The 22,672-nt window shown below is 40.7% G+C and overlaps 2 protein-coding genes across 3 annotated transcripts; one reads left to right on the top strand and one right to left on the bottom strand.

Annotated features, from left to right (window-relative positions):
- The first annotated feature begins 781 nt into the window (after window positions 1–781).
- On the top strand, window positions 782–8,975 carry pcyt1aa (phosphate cytidylyltransferase 1, choline, alpha a). Its single transcript, XM_031734844.2, has 9 exons — window positions 782–1,182; window positions 4,521–4,634; window positions 4,990–5,089; window positions 5,232–5,348; window positions 5,688–5,839; window positions 6,048–6,126; window positions 6,234–6,376; window positions 6,468–6,656; window positions 7,834–8,975. The coding sequence occupies exons 2-9, from the start codon at window positions 4,521–4,523 to the stop codon at window positions 8,050–8,052; spliced, it is 1,113 nt and encodes a 370-aa protein (XP_031590704.2). The 5' UTR covers window positions 782–1,182; the 3' UTR covers window positions 8,053–8,975.
- A 1,318-nt stretch (window positions 8,976–10,293) lies between these two features.
- On the bottom strand, window positions 10,294–22,550 carry LOC116316304 (AP-2 complex subunit mu-A). Of its 2 annotated transcripts, XM_031734856.2 has the most exons (13): window positions 22,395–22,550; window positions 20,848–20,969; window positions 15,969–16,234; window positions 15,648–15,730; window positions 15,224–15,229; window positions 14,971–15,106; window positions 14,375–14,519; window positions 14,182–14,199; window positions 12,475–12,594; window positions 12,156–12,291; window positions 11,890–11,987; window positions 11,619–11,730; window positions 10,294–11,380 (listed from the first exon to the last, which is right to left on the bottom strand). In XM_031734856.2, the coding sequence occupies exons 2-13, from the start codon at window positions 20,919–20,921 to the stop codon at window positions 11,246–11,248; spliced, it is 1,329 nt and encodes a 442-aa protein (XP_031590716.1). In that variant the 5' UTR covers window positions 20,922–20,969; window positions 22,395–22,550; the 3' UTR covers window positions 10,294–11,245. The 2 variants fall into 2 exon arrangements, with proteins under 2 accessions (XP_031590716.1, XP_031590724.1); XM_031734864.2 differs by lacking the exon at window positions 14,182–14,199.
- Window positions 22,551–22,672: the final 122 nt, after the last annotated feature.

The raw sequence follows: 22,672 nt of genomic DNA, 5'->3' as shown, positions 1-22,672 counted from the left end.
AAGAATAAATGTATAGTGTTAGAGAATAAAAAGCAGAGTTCTAAAGATAACATCAGTGATGTCTGTGTTGTGTAATGTACTGGTCATTGTGACTCATCATGGTAACATATCCTACTGGGAAGGTTTTATACTGTGACAATGCTTTATTTACTTGAGTAAGAGGATAAATAGGAAATTGTGTAAGAATATAACCAGGGTAGTATGACAGTGCAGATCACAGACCACAAAACAAAGAATAAAATGTTCGCCTGCTAATTTGTGAATAGCAAAAAAACACAGATATTCCTATCAAACTGTCAAAGTCATTGGAGAGATGTGTAGATAAATAGCTGAATTTACAGAAGGAGGTGGGAGAGATAAGAAGCAGGAACTCTAATCGGAAAGAACAAGTGATCGCTCGTAGGCTGAGAACAGGACACAGTCATTTAAACTGAACATTTTTTACTGCTGGAAAGCATCCTACTGGTTGTTGTAATCAGGAAAGAGAAACTGTGGAATGTCTTAATCTTGTGCAAGAAGTTCTACGAAGCAAAAGAGCTGATAAGAGATGTGCAAAGTTTAGGGTTACACATTATGCTTATGTGTGGGACACAACAGAGAGAAGGACAATGTTATTTATTGAAAGGGATCTTCTTATTAGGACGACTTAGAACGAAAGGACAATGACAAACTAAAGATATAGAAGGAGTGATGCAACGTAAAACGATGCCAGCTGCTGGAAAACATCAGAAGAAGAAGAAGTAGAAGAAGAATTCCAGTAGGTGGCAGTCGAGTACAGTCACGGAAGCGCCCGTTGTTGTACCAGTTCCTTTAAGGATGTCCAAGTTTTGTAGTTCCTGTGTTGTTGACCTGTCAGCCTTGTAGTACAGGCTGTCACTGCTGAGAATTTGTCTGTCCTTCTGGTTGATGCGGTATTTTGACAGCGACACAGAAAATACTGGGACGTTGGACGCACAGGATTGTTCATCTTTACCGTTGTCACTTGTGCTAGCGAACTAGCGAGCTAACGGCTAAAGTTAGCGAATAAGCGGCCAACTTTAAAAGGTAGATTGCCTACTAGCAACTGAGGGTGGCTAGCAGCGTTAGCTAGCTTTCTTGTTTTCAGCCAGCTAGCCTGCTGGCACTGCGAGGGTAGCAAGCCGCCCACTCGTGCAAGGCAGCATTCCGAAAAAACAGCGAAAGGTAAGCAAGCAGAAACTTCAAACAGATACCTGACGTTAGCTAATGTTACGAGCCGAGATTTTTAGCCTAGTGAGGTTGGGAATTTCAGTGAGAGGCGAAAAAGTCGGCACAGGCAGTACTTCACAACTAGTATCACCAAGCCCTCTGTCAGCTGTTGGTGTCCCTCCTGTCAATAGTTGAGGTTAGATGCCTGTTGCACTCTCTGTGTCAACTTTGCATGTGTCTGCAGCCTTACTGAACAGCATTATAACTTCCCAGGGATACTAGACATTGGGAACATTGTGTTAAATGCTGTGTGGTGTTCAAAGTGTGGTCGGAGGACCGTCAGGGGCCAAATAGCTTCTGTGTTTAAACCTTAGAGTACGACCGAAGACAGCGTTGGATGTCCACACAGTTACTATTCTTAGATGTGACCCGAAACTGAACAGGTAACTTCCTGTAATCAATGATTAATCATTTGAGTCATTTGTGGAACAATGCCGCAGTCAGTGTCTCATTTGGGAGATTTTGACGTGTTTCTGGAAGATATGCAGGTTTTGGCCTGATAGTTGGCTTAAAAAAGATATCGAAAAGTCTCTTTTTGCTTTGAGAACTTAAAATAAAATAAAGATTATTCTGTACTAGCCTAGCCAAGTATTTATAAAGCAGTTACAAAAACAGCAACCACTGATCAAAGTGCTGGACAAAGCAATAAAATACAATTTGAATAAAGTTTAAATAAATAAAAGGCTGGAAGGCTAAACTTATAGGTTAAGGTTGAAACACTGGTAATCACTACAAGTTTAATACATTAAATTGTTTTCTTGGATTTGCTGAGAAGCATTGTGTTATTTAATCATTTTACAGGTTTTATCGTGTACCTCATTTGCAAAGCACTTATTCACACAGTGCTTGGCACTGGCCTCTTTGTTGCTTTCTTATTATAGCAGTCAGTTTCAGTGATGATGACATGCGCTCTTCATCTAAATCTTCTCTGTCAGTGTGTGGGAGCTCTGTAGGGCTTCTCAGTCCCAGTGTTCAGCTGCTGGCAGGAGGGGGGCGTTTGTGCAAGTGCCCAGTGTTGGATCAGGTAGCTGTCACCACCAGGAACGTTGAGCTGCCATGTCCTTCACTCATTGTACTGAGTCACAGTTTCATAACTGACACAGCAGCAGATTTCCAGCCGGGGGCTATTATGACCTAATCGCAAGTTAAAGGAAACCTTTTCTTTTGCTTTCACATCTCTTCTTAACTTATTGCAAAAGTTTCAGATAATTAGGTCAGTTGTTAATGCTCTCAAATCTGGAGAGCATTAACAACTGACAATAACAATCAATGTTGAACTTTATTCATGTATCACTTTCCGAAAACATAGTTGCTCATAGTGTTCATAGTGTTTGTTCATAGTGCTTTGTCTGACCCAGCAAAATAGATCACTATCAAAATGAAAAGAAAAGTACACACAACTATAAAAACAAAACAGCGAAAACACAATATGTACTCCGAACAGTGTGTGAAATATGACAGGAGAAATAAATATATGCAATAAGGCATCAAGTTTTTTAATTATTGGTGTTGTTTGCATAAATTTGTTAGATGAATCTGACATAAAAGTGGTCATAAAGGGAGAACAGATAAAAACTTGTTTAAGACAGAACTAGTGTTCAGTAAAAGGATAAATTGGGATTATCCTAAACTATAAACATTGCACATCTACTCTAGTTGAATAATAATATGGAGCTGGATATCTGAGTATGTCTCCTTTAAGGAAGTGCCATGGTTAGCTATAAAAAGTGAATATCCACTTTAATGACGTGTGGTTTGATGGAATGTGTGGAATGAGACAGAGCTTCCACCCATAACACCAGCAGCCTCATATTATAGACTTGACTTTTTTCTATATTGTGACTGTCAGGGTGGTTGTAACGTCTTCGTGAAGGTAAATGTCATGTGACGTTAAAACTTAAAGACTCTCCTGCTTTACCAGGGTATAGATACACAGCAGACAGGATACAAACACGAGACCTTCCCATATTTGTTCTCTTCTGCATGGTTGATTAATGAACATACACATATTCGGTTGTCATTTTGGCTATGGATTACTCGTTAATCATTTTTTAAAGTAAGCAAGTTTAATAACTTTTACAATGTGAGCTTGTTGGTTTGATAAGATAAGCTGCCCGAAGTCTCATGAGGGGATGTTATCATGGGCATTCTTTACATAATTATTACATATTTAAGAAAAAAGTTCAGTGATAAATTGTGAAAAGCATCAGCTCTTTAAAGTATTAGCTACACCACTTCATGCAGTCTAGTGCACATGTGGTTACTGCTGAGCAGACTGAAATCCTACCTACACAATTATTCATCTGTGCAAGAAGTATTCCTTCATAGCTTCCTCCAAATATCTCAGGCTGTGCCATTAAGTTGTGGAAAGGCATCCAGCAAGCTCTTATGTGTATCACAAAGTCAGCTGACGTCTATGAGCATAGAGTATAAAAATACGCCCACTTGTGGTGACCTGCTGACACTGGGTTTAATGTTCCCACATGTGAGGCTAACTTGATCTCACACAAGGCATCAGAAGTAAAGGCTGAATGGGGTTAATGTTAATGTTCTGTTCGATGTTTATATATCGGAACCATAAAAAACGTCTATCGTTTCATTTTACGTATGTTGGAACAGGTGATGGTCACTGTTGGCTATATTAATTTCCTAAAGTTCTCTAATTTTTTTCCACATAAACCTTTCACTCAAGATCCTGTTGACTTTTCAAAATGAATCACGTGAAAGATGCAGAGTATTTACTCAGATGCTAAAAAATAAACCTTAGACTCATGTTAGAACAGGCTTTTCCCGCAGAAATAAATCTGTCATGGTGGTTCACTACTGTGCGACGCCCAGCTGGAAACACTTCCCAGTTTCTGCCCGGTCAAAGTTGACTTTACAGAAAATGTTACATTTTGTGATTTATATCACCGATAGATCATAACGCACGTTTACAGCTGGTCTAAATTTACAGTCTGTCCTTGATGCATATTATATTGTGTATACAGTTCATACAGCCCTATGTTAGGAATAAACTATGGTATGTTGGAGCAGGTGGTGTTTGCTTAATTTTCACTTGACCTGTATCTCTATGGATGTGAGAATCTGTCATGGTGGTTCATACTGTGTTCTCCCAGTTTCTGGGTCAAAGTTGACTCGGCATATATCACCTGTCATAACACGACAGCTGTCTAAATTTACAGTAACATAAAGTGTGCTTGTGTGCTTTACTAATTAACCTAGGACATGGAAAAGAGTTGAATGTGAAGTGTGGGGTGTTTAAATTGCACTTGTCTTGACCTTTGACCCAGATGGAGGCCCAAAGCTCCAGCACACTGCTGCTGTCAAGAAAGAGAAGAAGAGATGGCTCCAATGGAGAGGCCGAGGAGGGTGAACGGTTTGGGAAAATCCCCAGGTGTACTGTGGTGAGTCTTTGTGCTTTAACAGCAGCGTACGGTGCTGTTAATCTTTGTGTGTAATGCTGTACAAAGTGCACACCAATGCAAAGAGCCCTAAGCAATAATACTGCAGTGTGAGATATCAGCTGATGTTTGCTTAGGAAATGTCATCCGTTCACCCACAAGAACAACACCCTTGATGTCTACATCAGTTTATGCTGTAAGAGTCCAGGAAAGAGCAATTACATCATTTTAAAGATATGACGACAGTTTTCTGGTTAGATATAATGAGTATATTTGTGAGGAATTTAATTTAAATAAAAAACAAAAATGCACAATTCATCCTTTATATCATCTCATTCTCCTCCAATGTCTCTTTCAGGGGCTCAGGCACCCTGCACCCTTTGCAGATGAGCTAGAGCCAGCTGATAGTAAAGCTTACAAAAGAGTCAGCATGGAAGAGGCCAAAAGGGGAACACCACGTGAGTCTGAATGCTTAAATCTCTCACACTTTGATTGTCTCTCTGGTGCCACAGTCTTAAGTAAATCCACACATGTGGTCAAAATGAACTGTTTGATTCTCTCTGTCCACCTCCTAATATCTTATCTCATCTGTTCGTCCAGCTGAAAGACCTGTGAGGGTCTATGCAGATGGCATCTTTGATCTTTTCCACTCAGGTCACGCCAGAGCCCTCATGCAGGCTAAATGCCTCTTCCCAAATACACATCTCATTGTTGGAGGTAAGCGTGAGTGTGTGTTGCTGTTGTCAGCTGCTGGATGTTGTTGAACAGCTGGATATTCTTTCAGCATTTCGTTTTTATGCTCTGTGAGCGTACGTCACATTCTGTTCCCGACTGTCTAATAAAATAAGAACAAACAGTGTGGTGGTGTTTTTAATGGCACTGCAATCAGAGATTGTTACATGTTGCTCCTTGAACTTTAGTCACAGTAAATCTCTCAGCTGAAGTATTTGAGTATTTTGTGTCTCTATGGCTTTCCCTTCTGTTTAAATCAGTTTTTCAAAGCCTCTTTCTTTTGTGGAGCAACTTTAAATCTTCACTTTAAATATTTCCTGTCAGTGTGCAGCGATGACCTGACTCACAAGTACAAGGGCTTCACAGTGATGAATGAGGATGAGCGATATGATGCGATCAGACATTGCCGCTATGTGGATGAAGTGGTGCGAAACGCCCCCTGGACGTTAACGCCGGAGTTTCTTGCAAAACATCGTGTGAGTACATGACACAGAATTAAAAACCACAACTAGAAACTTTCAGTCCCTTCACTCAGAACTTAGACTGTAGACATTTTTATAGTGCTAACTTTTTCTCTACTGTTTTTTTTTTTTGTTTTGTTTGTTTTATTTTGTTTTATTTTTGTACAGTTTGTAGATCTGAATCTCCTGTGTTTATCTGTGTTGCTTGTAATGACCTCTCCAGATTGACTTCGTGGCCCACGATGACATCCCATACTCCTCAGCGGGCAGTGATGATGTTTACAAGCACATTAAAGAAGCTGGTGAGCAACAGCATAATGGAGATTAGGAATGTGGTATGCAGAAAACGAGGATCAAATTGGATAAGTCCAGAAACTCTTATTGCTACAGCTTGTTCTGCTTTCTTTAGGTATGTTTGCACCCACCCAGCGGACAGAGGGCATCTCCACCTCTGACGTCATCACTCGCATAGTCCGTGACTATGACGTGTATGTCAGGCGCAACCTTCAGAGAGGGTACACAGCCAAGGAGCTCAACGTCAGCTTCATCAATGTACGAAACTTTGCTTTGCTCTAACCGCTCGTTAAACAGACAGCGGATGTGTTCGTTAACCTGTCTCCTTTGTCACGTTCACCCTTAACAGGAGAAGAAGTACCATCTCCAGGAGCGCGTGGACAAGGTGAAGAAGAAGGTGCGTGACGTAGAGGAGAAGAGCAAGGAGTTTGTCCAGAAGGTGGAGGAGAAGAGCATCGATCTCATTCAGAAATGGGAAGAGAAGTCCAGGGAGTTTATTGGAAACTTCCTGCAGATGTTTGGCCCTGAGGGAGCCTTGGTGAGGATGCTGATTTTGTTTGGTCTTTAAACACTATTTAATGAGGAATTTGATTGGAAACGTGCTTTTTGGCAATGTTAAATGTCTGGGAGACTTATTTCAGTTGAAAGGAAGGCTTTATAGCGAGTGATACACACATCTGCGAGGTGAGAGTATTATCGGTGTAAATGAACAAAACATAAACACAACAGAAATGGTGAAGACTAAAATAACATGACTTAGTAGGCTTCAGTCACACAGGACTGTAGACCAGTTACTGACAATGTAGTAACCACCAGTGTGAGGGGAAAATGTGCAACTGTTGCAAGTGTCTGCTGTCCAGCCGCTCACAGTGACGTGGTATTGTTTCAATACAGGGACACAAAACATCACTATTTTAATAAATCTATTTAAATACTCTGGGAATACTATGATCAATAGGGCTCATCTTTTGTATCACCAATATCAGTTGCCAACTGGTTGGGAATACACATTTTTCCTTAGCGACTGGAGGTTACCAGGGGGTTGTTAAGTCATAGATGTCTTTTATCTTTATTTTAGGTTATTAGTTCAGTCGGTTAATTCCATTGTGCATAATATGTGTGATCTACAAATCAGAACATTTAATTTTGTTCTTCAATTGTTTGAACTCACAGGCAGGCAAAGATCCAAACTTATTTTCACTTGTCTCGGCCAAGATCTTGCCTGGGACTTTTAAATCTAAGTTTTCAGCTCATAGTTCTGATATCAGGTCGGAGTCCCAAAACACATGTCTTCCCATATGTAGCATGATAGTACTGTAGAAATTAAATGCAGTCTTAGTGTTTTAAAGCAGAGATATAAACTTGTAACAATGAGAAAAGCAGTCAGGAAATGAGACTCATAAAAAGAGCTTTACTTTGAGAGTTGACTTCCTTCCTTTCTTACACAACTTTAGCTGAAAGTCAAATTATGTAACTTCAATCAAAAAGAGCTATAAAAGCAAGAGACCCAAACATGGTAAAATGATGCACTGTTACAAACAAGTTTCCTCAATGGCAGAAACCACCACCTGGACCATGTGTAGTGATTGTTTTTGTTACCGCTGTATGTAGAAAAGTCACACTGACTTAAAATCAGACGGCACAGCACATCATTCCTGCATTCAGCTGATTTGATCATCAGCTCATCTTTTCCCGTTTCTGTCTCGCCTCCACAGAAACACATGCTGAAAGAAGGACGTGGCCGCATGCTGCAGGCCATCAGCCCCAGACAAAGCCCCAGCAGCAGCCCCACCCGGGAGGAGCGCTCTCCCTCTCCCACCTTCCGTCTCCCCTTCTTCTCCAAGACCTCCCCGCCCCCCTCGCCTCCCCATCACAGTGGGGCCCGCGGATACCTCATCAGCGAGGACGACGACGACGAAGACGACGAGAACTAGACTTAGTTCGCGCTCTCTGCCGTCAGGTCGCAGTCAGTGCTACCAGTTTAGCAGAGCTGTCGAGTAGCGTGAATTTCATTGAATTCTCCTGCTTCAAATGTGTTTTTGTTTTATGGTTTTACTTTGACCTTTAGGACTTCACTGTTGTTAAAACAGCCAGGTTTTGGTTTTTTTTTTTTTTTTTGTTAATTTTTTAAACAACCAATTTGATCCTCTTTGTTCCTGTGTAAGGATCAGTTAAAGTTATGCCTGTAGTCACTTGAGTTCTTTACAGGTAAGTTTCATTTATCTTTCACTTTGATGTTTGCGTTGTTTTTTTTTTTAGTCACTCACTGTCACAGATGTTTCACGCGGTGCACTCGTCTACCACGGTATTATTAAGGTTAGCATTGTATTGCATAAGGAGTGGGTCCCCCCCTCATGGCTTTATGGCTTTGGCGGGAGGGTTTGCAGGTCTTTTGTCAACTGTGTTGGAACGCCACTCCCAAATTTGGTGTCAGAAAGGTTAGCCGAGGAATCACGAAGACACTGTTGGGTATCTCGGGCTGCGGGTTGTCAGAGCAGGTCAATTAAGTGAAGTTTTACGTGACCTGCTCATGCAGCGGGGCATGCTCATACTAACAAAACAAAGACCTGGCTCTTTATTTCTCATTTTTAAAATAACCAGGAAACTCCAGATCCAGTGTGAGCTGAATCTAAGAGTACATTTGTTCTACTAAACAGCAGCGTTTTTCCAATGTGTGCGTGTGTGCCTGCCTGCCTGCATTGGGCCTGTGTTCGTCAGTGTATGCGCATGTTCGTGTGTGAAAGCTCTTAAACTGGCATGTTTGAAACGTGTTCTGTCAATATTTCCCACCTGTTGACAGATCTGGTGTAAGCTATGACTTTAATGCACATAGTAATAAATTTGCTTTTAAATTGTGTCTGCAGACGGGAAATCGGTCTTTGGAAGACTAGTTTGCGACTAGACGCCTTTCAGCGCGTAAACAGAGGAACAGCAACAGTTTAGATGTTGATGTAGATACTTAAATGCTTATTTTTGTAGATTTTTTTTTTTTTTCACCTGTGCTGCTTCATTTTGAGCAGAGAATCAACATTAGCAGCGGTGGAAAAAGTAAAATACACATGCAATGATTATATCAACTATTAAGTTTCCATGTATCCAAAAACATAACATTCTGGTTGGCCATCTTTACAAATAAGTATTCATAAGCACAAAACAGGTTTCTTTACTGAATAAAGCCTCCTAATGGGAAGCACACTAACACAGCAAATCATAAAAACCTGAGACAGGACTTCCACTTCCCGACCTGGGCTTGTGTGCACCACAATTATGTAGCTACCTCCCTCCCTGAACTGATTGTTTCCGAAGACGAGCACAAAGTATGGGGATAAGGTTTCCTTTTATGAACAGAGCCATTGTTCCTGCACTGAAGCAATGTGACTTGCTCAAATATTTAAGTCCAGCCTGTGTGTGTTATGTCCTGTATCTTTGGGGATAAATCATGTTTGTTTTTTTCCCTCCCCTCTGTAACCGTGACTGAAACATCACAGGTGATCTGAAGATGTAATGCAATACTGTTAAGATGACGCTAATATAAATGTTGACAGATGTCAATTGATATGCTCTAGGCTTGGTTTCCCAAAAGCACGAGTTGTTGTGGGTGAAATCTTACTTGTAACTTGAGGGAAACTGCTGAACAAGACTTGAGTACTCACCCTGAATTATTCCTTGAGGAAATCCAGCCTAGACTTTGGTGCTGAGCTACTTTTGGGAAGCCTAGCTTTGATTCTCCTGGAATCTTTTCCATTAAAAATCAGTGTGAACTTCTCATTAAGAGCAAATCCACCTACAAGGTGGTGGAGGCTCGAGTGGCAAGCCAATAATAGCCACTATTACTAAGAGGCATGTAAATGTTTTAACAGGAAGTGTTTTAATTGTGTTATTTTACGGTTTGGAGTCATTTTGTTTTATGTCCTGTGTGTAGAGAGAGCAAGGCAGGAAAAATGTATTAAACTTGTTGGCCAAAGCATTTCTGGATCATGAGCCATCATTTGTCTTTCAGTATTTTCCATGTTAACTCCATTATTTGGCAGCTTATTTAACCTGCATTTTAAAAAATCTGCTGTTCCCACAAAGAAGCCCATCCTTATTTCAAACAATGAGAAAAGGAAACTGGTACAATAGAATTCAGACAGCCTAAAATAACATCAATCAAATGAAAACACACACGTAGCAGGTGGGTTTGGTTACAGAGTCAGATTTAATTGGACAGAACGGTCACCAGGGCTACAAACATGAAGCAGACAGGTGCAAAGCAAACGCCAGGGGGAGACCTCACCTCACCGCAAACACGTCTAGGGCCTCGTCTTTGAATCCCAAAGAAAACCAAGTGTGCCAAAGTTAAATTTGGGTGTGAATTTGGGTCACGACTTGCTTATCATGATGATGGTCAAGCTTAAAAACTGTCTGGAATGTTCCCTTATGGTTTAACTTCACTGACTGAATGCCAGAAAAAAAAAAAGTGAGGGAGGAGAAGTGGAAAAATACCAGGGAAATCTATCAAAAACAAACTGCTTGCACATCATCATTTCTGCTCTGCCTGCTTTTGAGATCCGAATGAGCACTCCTGAAAACACGGATCACCTATCAGTCAATTCATTCAAAAGGGTAGATTCTACTGAGAGACGTTTGTATACAGGAACTACATCAGGATTCATTTTAAACCACAACAGCTACTAATCATCTTAGCAGGGATAACTCGAAGATGTGGGACTTCTAAATAAGTGTAGAGTAGATAGTGGAACAATAACACTGAATAAACACAACGGGGGGGGGAGGGGGGGGACCCTTCAAGCCTCTAGTCTGCTCCCCTGGACACTCCTGCATCACTCGTCTTTTTCTTTCAGACACCGGCTGGTTCATGTTTACTCATCACAACGAGATATATACGATACAATGGTTCACATTTTGCATATATCTGTGCATTATAACATATTTACTTTTTTTTTCTTTGACAATGTAAATTTCAATCTTCAACACCTAGTTAGGGAGAGGTGGGAGGGGGTGAGAGAGAAGTGATAAGGGCTGAGGGAGGAAGAGGAAGGAAAAGGAGGGGAAAAAAAAAAAAATCTTAACAGGATAGATGGGAGGGGAAGTGGTGAGTCTGCTGCCTGGCGGGGGGGTACAACTTTAGCAGCGGGTTTCATAGATTCCAGAGCGACCGATGTACCGCACCCATTTGATGACATCGTGGTCACTGTAGTTGAGCTTGGACTCAAACACCTTCAAGTAGCGCACCTTCAGGCCGGATGGCGCAAAAGGAACCTGCAGGGACAAGGGAGGAATGTTACAAACGTGCCAAAACATGCAAGGAGGTGTAGGTTGCAGGTTCTTGCAACAGGAAGTGTATTTATGTGGAAATAGTAAGCAGGATGTGATTTGCATTTAATCCAGAGTCCATTTTTATGGCTAGCAGCTCTACAATAAGGTCCACTTAGCATTCAGAAATCAGTAATCGGGCAGCGAAGTAAGGCTCATGTGCAACTCCAATGAGCATTCTTACCTCAAAGTTCATAGAGATGGGAGGCCTGGCCCATTTCTTCTTATCGTTGGTCGGCAGAAGCTCAATCTCAGCACTGATCTGAGACTCCTTCATCCCAGCCATTCGTTTGATCCTAAACAAGCACAGAGAAAGATGTGAGACATTGCATTTTTCAGTCCCCCCCCAAAACCGAAGGAAAACAAAGAAAAGATATTAGGTTGTTAATCATCAATTTTTCAGAGAGCATAAAAGCAAATTTGCTTTTCCCATGTGCAGCAAAGTTGATACTCACTTCCAGACAATGGCGTTCTCACTGGCCTTGTACTTGGCTTTTCCTTTCATACAAATCACCTGCACACCACTGGTGTTGAGGGGTGTTGGGATACGCACCTGAGGAGTGACGATAAAACAATAAATAATTAGAGCAGGTAAACCTTTGACCCATAACTGCACATTTTCTCAGACTTAAGTTCTTAGAATGAAAAACCTATTTTCTTAACATCTTGGGATTTCTGAGTAAAATGCTACATGTTGATAGTAACGTGAAAAACAGCGGACCTCAATCTTCTGAGCCAGCAGTGATGGTTTGAAGTTGGACTTGATGACCACTTTCACCTCCAGTTTGGTGCGGCCCACCTCCCTGACTAGAGGAATAACTCGGAACGGCAGGATGATGTCCTTTGTAGTGCGATATCTGCAAGAAATGGCATGAGAACAAACGGTGTAAATTAGTAAAGCAGAAACAAGCATAGTCAGTGTCTTCAGTGTTCATCCATGCCAATTAATGATGATTTTAATGTCATTAGAGCCAAACAATTTCTCATGACTTCACGATAAATAATAAGCTGAAACAGAAAGAAAATTTTCATCTACTGACCTCATAAGCTCATACTCTCCATCAGGGGGGATGAAGCTGATGCTACGCTCAGAGTCAAACTTACTGAGGCGCACACACTGGTGGAAGGTGCAGTCATCGATGGCTATGGACTGCTTCCCACTACCAGGAAAGAAAACACATCAGACACCACATGAGATTAAAGAATACTCCACCTGTTTATTACTAAAAAATAGAGCTGGGCGATAAAACGATAACGATATGTATTGCGAAATAACTTTTTCTCGATAGAAAAATTAAACTATTGCGATAGGCCTCATCTCTCTTGTCCTCATCTCTCTTGTCCTCTTAAAAAAGAGAAGAACAGCCAATCCAAATTAAGTAGCGCAGTCGAACCAATCACAGCCGCAGCGTCACGTCACGTGACTTGTTACGTACAGCACAAGTGCCAAGGCGCACATGTGTTATTTGTTTGGGAAGCAGCCAGCCGCCATGCCGCCTGGGTAATGGAGGAAATGAGTTTGCCGACTAGAGAAAAATCAACCGAGAGCATGAGCGAAGGTTACTGAAATAAAAAAACCAATGATGGTTCCAGTGCCGGAGAGATTGTCGAACGGAAGGGCCACAGAAGTTCCTAGTGTGAAGGTATTTCGGCTATTTCAAGTCTGACAAAAAACAGAGTAGCGCACTGTAAATTGTGCCGAAAGCAAGTCTGGAAATACAATAAAGCGGTGCATGCTCAATCTCTGACTGAAAGCGCTAATTCGTCATTCGGCTTTTGTCAGACTAAAGTAATTGTTAAAACTGTTTGAAAAGCTAAGCTATACAACAAGGAGCGATTGAGAATTTCCTTTTAGTTCTCAGTTTATTTGATATTGACAGAAGTTAGTCAATTTTGTCTGTTCTTCTGTAAAACAAACTAAGATTTATTTTTAGAATTAATATTTTGTTTCTAAGTGGAATTGACAATTTAGTAGTCTGTTTTGTTTGTTCTATTTTGAAACTTAAACGCTTTAGCGGCTGCTTTTTGTGTAGTTTGCAATATTTGCCTTTATTTATCTGAAACTGAAGTCTCATGTTCCTTAAGTACATCTACCCTGTTGAACTTATTATGGGAAATAAATATTTAAATCAAAACAAGCTGCTGATTATTTCACATTTTACTTGTGAGCAACGGCACATTTAAATTTTACAAATATAGTTATTTGGCTTATATCGTGATATATATCGTTATCGCCTGAAATGGAAAAAAACACATCATGATATGAAAAAAACCTATATCGCCCAGCTCTACTAAAAAAAGTACAGGAAAAACAAAAAAGGTACAATGTCCCAGTCTCCAAAAGCTAAAAACTACAACTTTCCCTCAATTAACGTTTATCATACGAGTACACAAAGGGATACAACTGCTTAGTACCAAGACATGTGCACCTGGTTGAGGTTAATGTCATTATTCTGCATTTAAAACAAATCACAGTCTCTGTTAGGTGTTTGGGTAAAGGATTAGATATCAAGCAGGTAGGTGTGGGCGCAAAAACACAAACAAACAATTCTACCAAAAGAGGGAAAGCAACCACCAGGCAGCACACTCAAACATTAAAGATGTGTTTTGTTTGTATTGACTGTGTGGTGAGCAACAGTGCATGAGATGTACAAATTCTTAATTTGCTAAAGGGCTGAGATGAGACGGGAGCTGGTGTAAGTGTGCGTTGAGGTGGCAGAGGGTGAGGACACTTGTCAGTACAGTACCTTCCTCCCCCTAAATCACTGAGGTACAGCACATAGAAAAGAAAGAGAGGGAAAGAAAGAGATGCATCCAAAGGAAAGAAAAATGAAAAAGAAATTGTAAACCCTGTGTCGTTGCAAGCAAGACAATATTAACACAGACACAAGCATAACTTAGACCTTTTAAAACTTGGACAATGACATGCGTATCACTCACCTCTTCCCTGCATCATCAGAAGCTCCTCCCTTGCCCTGCTTGTCGATGACGATCTTGTCGTTCATGCCAAATTTACACTCGGGCATTCCACTCAGGTAGCTCTTCATCACGACTCGGCCGGACACGTGAGCACTCAGGACCTGCCCTGTATGGAAATGCTTATGTTAGGCAAAGACGTCACATGGGATCTGATGCTACTCATTATTAAACTCTTACTTAGAAATTTATGTCTCAAGTATGAAAACAAGTAGTGTTATCACAAGTTTAGAGTTTATCACTTTCAAAATCAAACACATGCATTTCCAAGACAACAGTAAAACGTCTAAACATGTTTTCTGAGTAATCTTTGTAAACATAAGGACCCATGTTTTGGAACTTTGTAACTGAGACACCCATAATCATCTCTACCATGAGTTGCAACTGTAAACGTTAATACCTACTGCTGCTGGGAAAAAATGTCGGATACGAGACAAGAAGACAAAAACAAAAATCTGCTTTATTATTTTGAATTTGCATGATTTGAATGATAAATTCACAGAAAAACAGTGCACACTTTATTTTCATTGTCACTTTTCCTAAAGGCAACATAAACGCACCTTGAGGTGACATAAGCAGGTTAACGCTTTCCAGTACGTCCAGGAAGAGCTCATTGCGGCGATACTTGATGCCCTCGCGACGCCAGCCAATCTGCCCCGTCACCTGGCTGGTGATCTGAGACTGCTCCTCTTTTGTCTGAGAAACAGAGAGGGAAAATGTATCACTACTAACAAAAGTCAAAAGGGGATCATCAGCTCAGATCATCAACATGGATCTACACATGGATAAAATTCATTTTCAGTGTGGCGTTACCTGGTGCTGAAGTGTCCAAAGGTCGCAGTTGAGGGAAAACAAAACAAACAAACAAACAAAAAGAAGAAAATTATTTACATTTTAAGGCAAGTTTAATTTTATACATTTTATTTCAGTATCATGACACCGATTAACTGCTAACCCTCTATTTATTTTTCCTACATGACAAGTGGATATGCACTTTTTTATTTCCAGTGTTTCACATTATGACACCGACAGTTACAGTTTGCCTCACTTGGGAGGATTGAGCATTAAGGAACAGGCTCCAGGAGTTTCTAGTGGTACTGGAATAAATTAGGTTTATGTTGTTATTACCAGTCCCAGTCCCAAACACATTAGACTTTCTTAGGCTGTAGTATATTTAACTGGGAAATGGAGAGTGTACCCTTGTTCTGTCAGAGAGGGAGCATTCACTATTACTGACCTGTCCCTTAATGCCCTGCTGGGTTATGAAGGTCTTCAGTGCCCCTGTCTCTGAGTTCTGGGGGTAGCCAAAGTCCAGGATCTCTGTATGAACAAACACAAACACACAGCTTGTTGGGTAAGAGGGGAAAACTAGGACATGTAGGGCCAAACACAACCTGTTGACTCTGCCTTGACTTTAACCTGGACACAAACATAGTAAACAGACTAAAGCAGGGAGCCTCTTTTCCCCAAATAAAACTATTTACACTCTACCATAATAGAAAAAAAAATATTATGAAAATTTAACTGATCTTTCACACGAGCACTCATCATCACCTACCATCCAGCAGCTCATAGATGAGCACAAAGTTGTTCTTGATGTTCTCCTCGCTGATCTTGCCGAAGTAGGCGGTCATGACGTCACACATTTTGTAAAGGAACTCAAACACCATGGCGGCGTTGACATTTTGCTTGGTGACGGCTGCCAACCAGATGTTGGAACGCTTCACGTGGAAGAAGCTGGTGCGGGCGATATTGGTTACCGGCGATCTAACCTGCTGCCTGGCGTGGATCACGTTCACGCGGAACGCATCCACAGCATTACGCCTGGGACGCAAGGACGAAAGACAGAAAGAGGAGAGGAAGTTGAGATAATTGTTTACAACAGTGTGACATCATGTGAAAGTACTCCTGCAGTATAACTACAAGTTAAGCTCTGCCCAGACTCATAACAAACAACTTCTTAATACCTCAGGAACATATATATTCATTGAATAGAGGAACAGTTACCACAAACACATTCAACCAACAGAAAGGGGGCATGTTAAGTTGGTGTTGTTTTGTGTAAAGTGGGATAATTACCATGAAGAGACAACTGAGACATCAATGCAACAATGTCATAATTAACTCAAATTTATAGAAACACACAAAAAAAACCTAACGAAATCACACAGCTAATCTTGCACAATCTTCTTTATTTTAATGTCTTTTTATTTAGGCAGAAAAAAAAAGAGCAAAATAATCTAAATTGCATTCTACACAAAGTATACTGTAGCTTATTGCCGAAACTCAACCATGATTAACATGGATTTATAGATGACAGTGCTCTGTATAAGGGATGCAGCAAGTTCTGACAAGAACTGACAAATCCTACTGTCCCGGGAACATCTTCAGGGCCTTTCCAGCCACAATCTCCCACCTTTACAAACCCCAAAATAAGTAGATAAGAGAGTATCTGCTAACCAAAAGGGCAACATTGCAGAGAAACCTTTTCAAACACTGATGTTCTACTTTTCTACTGTACAACAGCATGAAGGTGGTTCAATTTGAGTATATTTGCATATCCCCAAATAAAAAGCTGAACTCTAATGATGCCCAGCGCTGCGGTTAAGAGCTGCCTGTCAAATACAGGCCATGTAAAAATAAATGGATAACTACACACAATCTTGTCTTGTTGCTGCTGCATATACAAGCAAATGTCTCACTTAAAAAGCAAAACAAACCAACAACAAAAAAATCTTAAGGAATAAAACATTCTGCAAAGCTTATTGATGTAGATGCTAAAATAGAGTAAAAAGGTTTGTTGGCTAATGTTAATTTTGCCTCATGACTTATTTCATGTTTAATAAGCAAAGCTGTGACAGCATGAGTGCAGTGGGTAGCAGGTTTAATCATCATCTGTGTGTTAACACAAATACGTGTGTTCAGAGCAATAGCCTACTATTTGACAAAAACAACCATGTACAGAAACTCCAATCACTACTCACTTCCATAACCACAGTGTAATGTAATAACTACTGGGGCAAATAGGAACACATGAGAACAATGCATTGTATTTTAGCATGACAGTTGCACTGAACAAACAGAGGGAGTTAGGCCTGTGTTTGTCAGCCTTATTTCTGCTTTCTTATGCATTTGAAGTACATAAATGCCCCATCCACTGTTTGAGGAAATAAAATGGGGAGGACTACTTTTGCAATTCAAATGTAGCGAATTCCAATTACATCAACTGTCAATTCACCCAGATCAGTGTATTGAACAGCAGCTATATCACAGTTAACTAGACGTTCCACCTTATTAGATCAGCTTCAGATTTAAATCATTCCATCTATTAAAATTTATACACAAAAATCATTATTAACATCTACAAAAGTGCCATTAGAATATTTAAAATCATTTGTTCAATTTATATGAAGGGAAGAAAAAACAATAATTAGGGCAAAGGATCAGAGGACCATCTAACCATGATATCCCATGCTCAGACTACATGCTTAGGCATCAGCAGAACTGACTGTGAGCAAGACTATTCACTGAAGTGGCCAAGTTCTTTGGCTATGACTGATTTGCTGTTATATTTCAGTATATGGTGGTTTATTTACCACTGTAATGGCATGACGGGTGACTCATGCTTGGAGAAAGTATCGGGAGTCTGACTGTGGAGTCAATGGGCATGCACTTTAGGGGATCATGGGGTCATTGATTGGTGGCCATGAGAGGGAGAGGTCATGCTTTAGAGGCTCGAGCATCTCTTACCTATTCCTACAGGGGCCAAGATGAACAGATGGAGGAAAATGGTGATAGAGGATAGAGAGGAGACACAAATGAAGTAAAAGGAGACGAGAGACAAAAATGCACAAGAGACATTTTCGTGCATCATGTAGACAGGGTGAGTAACATGGTGGTATTATGATGCCATCACTATAGCTGAATATGTTGGGAAAAGGTCAGCAGTATTATGCTGCTCCTTAATCTAGTGTACAACACAACAGCATTTATGCCACTGTATTTTACCGAATTGTTATTTCAAGAAAATCAAGTTGCATGACAGCTTCAACTAAAAACTCAGATCATAAAGTAGCTGTCAAAACAACAATACAGAGCAAAGTACCATGTCTGGTTTACCCTGCATTCTGCAACAGTAAGGATCACCAATAGCAACTGATGCTGATGAGCTCAACATCAAAGATAAAGGACGAAATGTGGAAGCAAGAACATGACATTAGAATTTTCTCTGGCCTTTTTCCCCCTGTAAGCTTAATATGAAAACAATATACAAAGACATTACCTTTCCTTATTCACTGTCATTCTGTAGTACACGCAGCGCTGCGTATCAGAAAGCAAAACAAGCAGCTGTGTTTGTGCTACAGCTGACAAGGAAGGAGCAAGCATGAAAAATAAAAAAAAACTATTATTTTACTAATCCTGCTAAAAACAGCACAGATTGAATATACAGATCCCTGCATGACACTGCATGTAGCCAACTCAGACCATTAAGTGGTGTCTGAGTGGCTCAGCTTTTCGAGGCAACAGGTCATACTGAACAGTTCTGCAATGCAGCACACTGCTTACTATTCAATCCGTTTTCTCCCCAACTGTGTTTGTCACCATGCCTTCAATAAATAGATTAAATGTTAAAAAAGGCCAAAAATGTATCTCTTGACCCAAAAACAGGAGAATACAAGTGTATCAGTTCACACACTTGTCCCTCTACAGCTTGCCAACCTTCACTGTGTAAATCTACAATGGCCTGGTCTCTCAGTTCTGGAAAAGAGCCTACTTGGACTTCAGAACAGTCAATGAATGTGAATACACAGAATTTAACAGGCAAATTTAGCTATTTACATTGGTGACTCTTTCTCAGTGTAACTCTGTAGAGCTAAATATGATACTACAAGCACTCACCAAGTCACACCAGACATTAAACAGTCCCTAGTACAAAATATATGTCATCCCAGGTGGCCCGGTGTGAGAACTGAGCGTGTATTTGTCCAGCGAAGTGCCGCATGCTGCCTGATGGATGAAGAGCATCACCCAGGCATTGCTACCGAAACCAAACAGAGTAGGACAGTGAAAATACATTTTAAGCAGACCATCTCCTGTTGTGTTACAAATATGAGATGAGGCAACTGTTCCTGCCTGACATAACTTTTACAAGTATTATCTGGGGTGTTTAAATGGAGAAGAAGAAGAAGAAGAAAAAGGGGATGTGGCCAAATCTTCTGGCCACCAAGCGGAGCCCTTACATGGTACATTTGAAACCACGTAGGAAACCTGACACCTTCATGGACATTATTACAACGTGGTGTGTATACTGTCAAAGGTTTCTCTTTAAAACTGGCTTAAAACTGCTGTGTTAGGATAAGTTATGGTCTTCCAATAACATAAAAGTTGCTTTGTAAAGACTTTCTCATACAAAAAACATTTAAAAAGAAAAAAAAGCTGGTGTATATCTTCCACTCCAAACGTGAGAATCAAACTTACTCTCTGTAAAATCACAGAAAGTAAGTTTGAGGAAGGAGAACATGAACTCACAAATGAGCTGTGCAGCAGTAACAGATCTGATCTGATATGCCTAGAGTCACACTTTATGTCTGTATAACAGATTTCCACAAAATTTGCAAAATACATTTCAAATTGGGACTCCGTGTTGGGATTAATTAATTAATGTTAAGGAACCTACAGCACGAACTCCTTCATGGCTTTTGTTTTCCAAACACGTGTGAGATTTAACTGACCTTATGTATTGTTATAAGCAATGAACATTTCAGTTCAGCATACATCAGACATTATGCATTTGGTTTAAGATATTTCTTGACACCAGTGAGTAACCTTCTGTTTGATTGAAGACTTTAAAGTTAAAATATGTTATCACTGACTAGTAAATGAATGTCTACAGGATATTAAGCAATCTTTATGGGGAGGGAAAAGAAGGCTTCCTCTCTGTGCCTTTCTGCCATATGGTAAGAATTAATAACTTGTGTCTTCAAGGAAGAGTCAACATTGAATCAATTTGGAAGAGCTTTTCACTCAGATGCACTTAATCTTTTAAACACAAGGTGTGGTTGGATAAGCTTGAGTGAACCAAATCATTACCTCAGACAATATGGAAAAAGAATAACTTTTCCCCTCAATTGTTCCTGTCTGTATTTAGTCACTTATAAACCAAGTCCATAATAAATATTTTTGTACACATTTGATTATTTTAAAAATTGTACTACACAGAGGCAGTAACACTACTCCAAATTTAATCCCGTTGCAGGTTTGTATTTGGTCAACAACAGGAAAGACACGTGTGAACTTAGCCAAGAAGAGACATAATCCTCTCTCATCCTGGATCAACTGCAGCCTCTCCACCCACACTGCATCAGGACCTTCTCAGTGATCTGGAGTTTCTCAAAATCTGGGAACATTAGAGCGGGGTTTCTCCCAACTGAACATACCCTATGTCATCTCGGTAAACTCGGGAGATGAGGACCTCCCCCTTGTGGTTGTAGATGAACAGTCCTCCAATCATTGTGGCTGCTCTTCAATCCCAACCTGCCATGGTGAAACCAAAGCCCTCCTGAGAAAAGACAGAAATGAAGACAGGATATGTGGGAAGGAAAAGGAGGAAGAGAAGTAGAGAAGTGAAAGCAGCAAAAAAAAGTGAGGGAGTAAGCAATAGTACAGAGAGCCATTTGTCCCTCACATCCGCTTTTTCTGTCCTTCTCACCCTCTCACACACACATACACACACTAAAGCCAGATGGATACATCCTGCAGCTGCACCACTGTGGTGACTCATTTTTCTGTAAGACACGCACACATACATACATTATTTACTCCGTACAGGCTAAAAACCACTGCAACTACTCTCACCACAGACAGTTCCCTGTTTTCTTCTAAAGTAAATAAGATTATTGACGAGAGATTAGCAGCTACCAATCTGACGCCGGATGCCACCAGACAGCCAGCTAAAAATCTGATGGCCTAACTAAAGTGTCGTCTTACTGGCATGTGTTGTCCGAATCGGGTTATATTCTAAAATAAAAAAAATATCATCAAAAATATTCTAAAGACAGTTTTTGTCGTTTGGTGATTAATTCTTGCAGAAAGGTGCTCTCCTTAAAGAATGAAGATTCTGGAAAACAGAGGATGAAGGACATGCCTGACATTCCTCGAAGATAGAATCCAGACAATTTACACACACAACAGCATTCAGAGGAAAACCACCGCACAGATATAAGCCCGCAAGTGAGAAAATATCTCCTCGTTAAAGCACCGCCGAGTCGTGACAGAATAAACCTCGCACAGAAGCCGAGTGTTTTAATCGCCCATTTATCGGCGAAGTCAAGATGTCTGCTCGCTCGGGCCATTTCCTAACGTTCATACATTTTTCATATTTTTCATTTTTTTCCCTCGACCACCGCGCGGCAGGTTAGCTACCATTTTTTTTGTCTTAAATATTATTAAGTGGCTTGACTGTGGTTAGAGGCTTGACCTTCAACTAAGATCGAAGTGATGGAGAATACACCGAGTGAGATATAAGCTAGCTAATTTAGCTCACGATAGCGGGCTAGCTGGCGGTGATATTCAGCGAACCGGAGTCGAGCCGTGCAGAATTTTAAATGGACTTCCGGTCAAAAGAAAACCAGTCAATTTGACGAGACCTTAAAGAGAACCATTAACTATCATCGACAACAGACGAGTTAGCCAGGTAAAAATACAGCACGGGTTATTCAACAGTGTTGGGTAATATATAACGTAATAAGAGATATTTACAAGGGCGCCCTTCCTTGCTTTTAATTTGAAGGAAAAAACGAGTCCTTTCCGTTATCAGGCTAGTTACTGCTAATGGATTGACGTTAGCTAGCGCCGCGGCGGCTAATGTTGCTACGTTAGCATCACTCACAAATGAAACCGTTTCACCGGCTTTCCGTAGTGGTTTCCGGACTACAGTTACCCTAATTAACGAAAAAACTGCAGTCCTTTCGTCTTTTGACCTTACCCTAGTTCTCTCAAGAACGCCACCAGTCTTTTGCCTCCCCGTTCGGCCTCGGATAGCTTATGTCAGGATCCAGTAGGTTCCCAGTTCACACGCCCGCTAATTCCGCTCCTTCCTCCTGGTCCTCTGATAGCTGTCAGCTGACCCGCCGTCCTTACGCACAGCCGTTCCGCCGTGACAGGAAAAGGCGCGGCTGGAAAGATGTGTAAACCGCACCCAGGCCTCGATACGATAAGCGACATGGGTTACTGGCCAGTTATCGTTTCACGTTTTACGGAAGG

Source organism: Oreochromis aureus, linkage group 18, assembly GCF_013358895.1.
Source record: "Oreochromis aureus strain Israel breed Guangdong linkage group 18, ZZ_aureus, whole genome shotgun sequence".
Taxonomy (NCBI): Eukaryota; Metazoa; Chordata; class Actinopteri; order Cichliformes; family Cichlidae; genus Oreochromis; species Oreochromis aureus.
The sequence above is the reverse complement of the archived record's forward strand: the minus strand, read 5'-3'. Positions and strand labels throughout refer to the sequence as shown.

What these genes read in the sequence shown, in the direction of transcription:
- LOC116316304 (XM_031734856.2), bottom strand. Translation starts at nt 20,921, where the DNA reads ATGATTGGAGGACTGTTCATCTACAACCACAAGGGGGAGGTCCTCATC. An exon ending in GTTTACCGAGATGACATAGG is followed by an intron (nt 16,235 to 20,847) that starts GTATGTTCAGTT and finishes CTTGCGTCCCAG; the next exon opens with GCGTAATGCTGTGGATGCGT. An exon ending in GGAGAGTATGAGCTTATGAG is followed by an intron (nt 12,292 to 12,474) that starts GTCAGTAGATGA and finishes CATTTCTTGCAG; the next exon opens with ATATCGCACTACAAAGGACA.
- pcyt1aa (XM_031734844.2), top strand. Translation starts at nt 4,521, where the DNA reads ATGGAGGCCCAAAGCTCCAGCACACTGCTGCTGTCAAGAAAGAGAAGA. An exon ending in TCAACGTCAGCTTCATCAAT is followed by an intron (nt 6,377 to 6,467) that starts GTACGAAACTTT and finishes CACCCTTAACAG; the next exon opens with GAGAAGAAGTACCATCTCCA. An exon ending in TTGGCCCTGAGGGAGCCTTG is followed by an intron (nt 6,657 to 7,833) that starts GTGAGGATGCTG and finishes TCGCCTCCACAG; the next exon opens with AAACACATGCTGAAAGAAGG.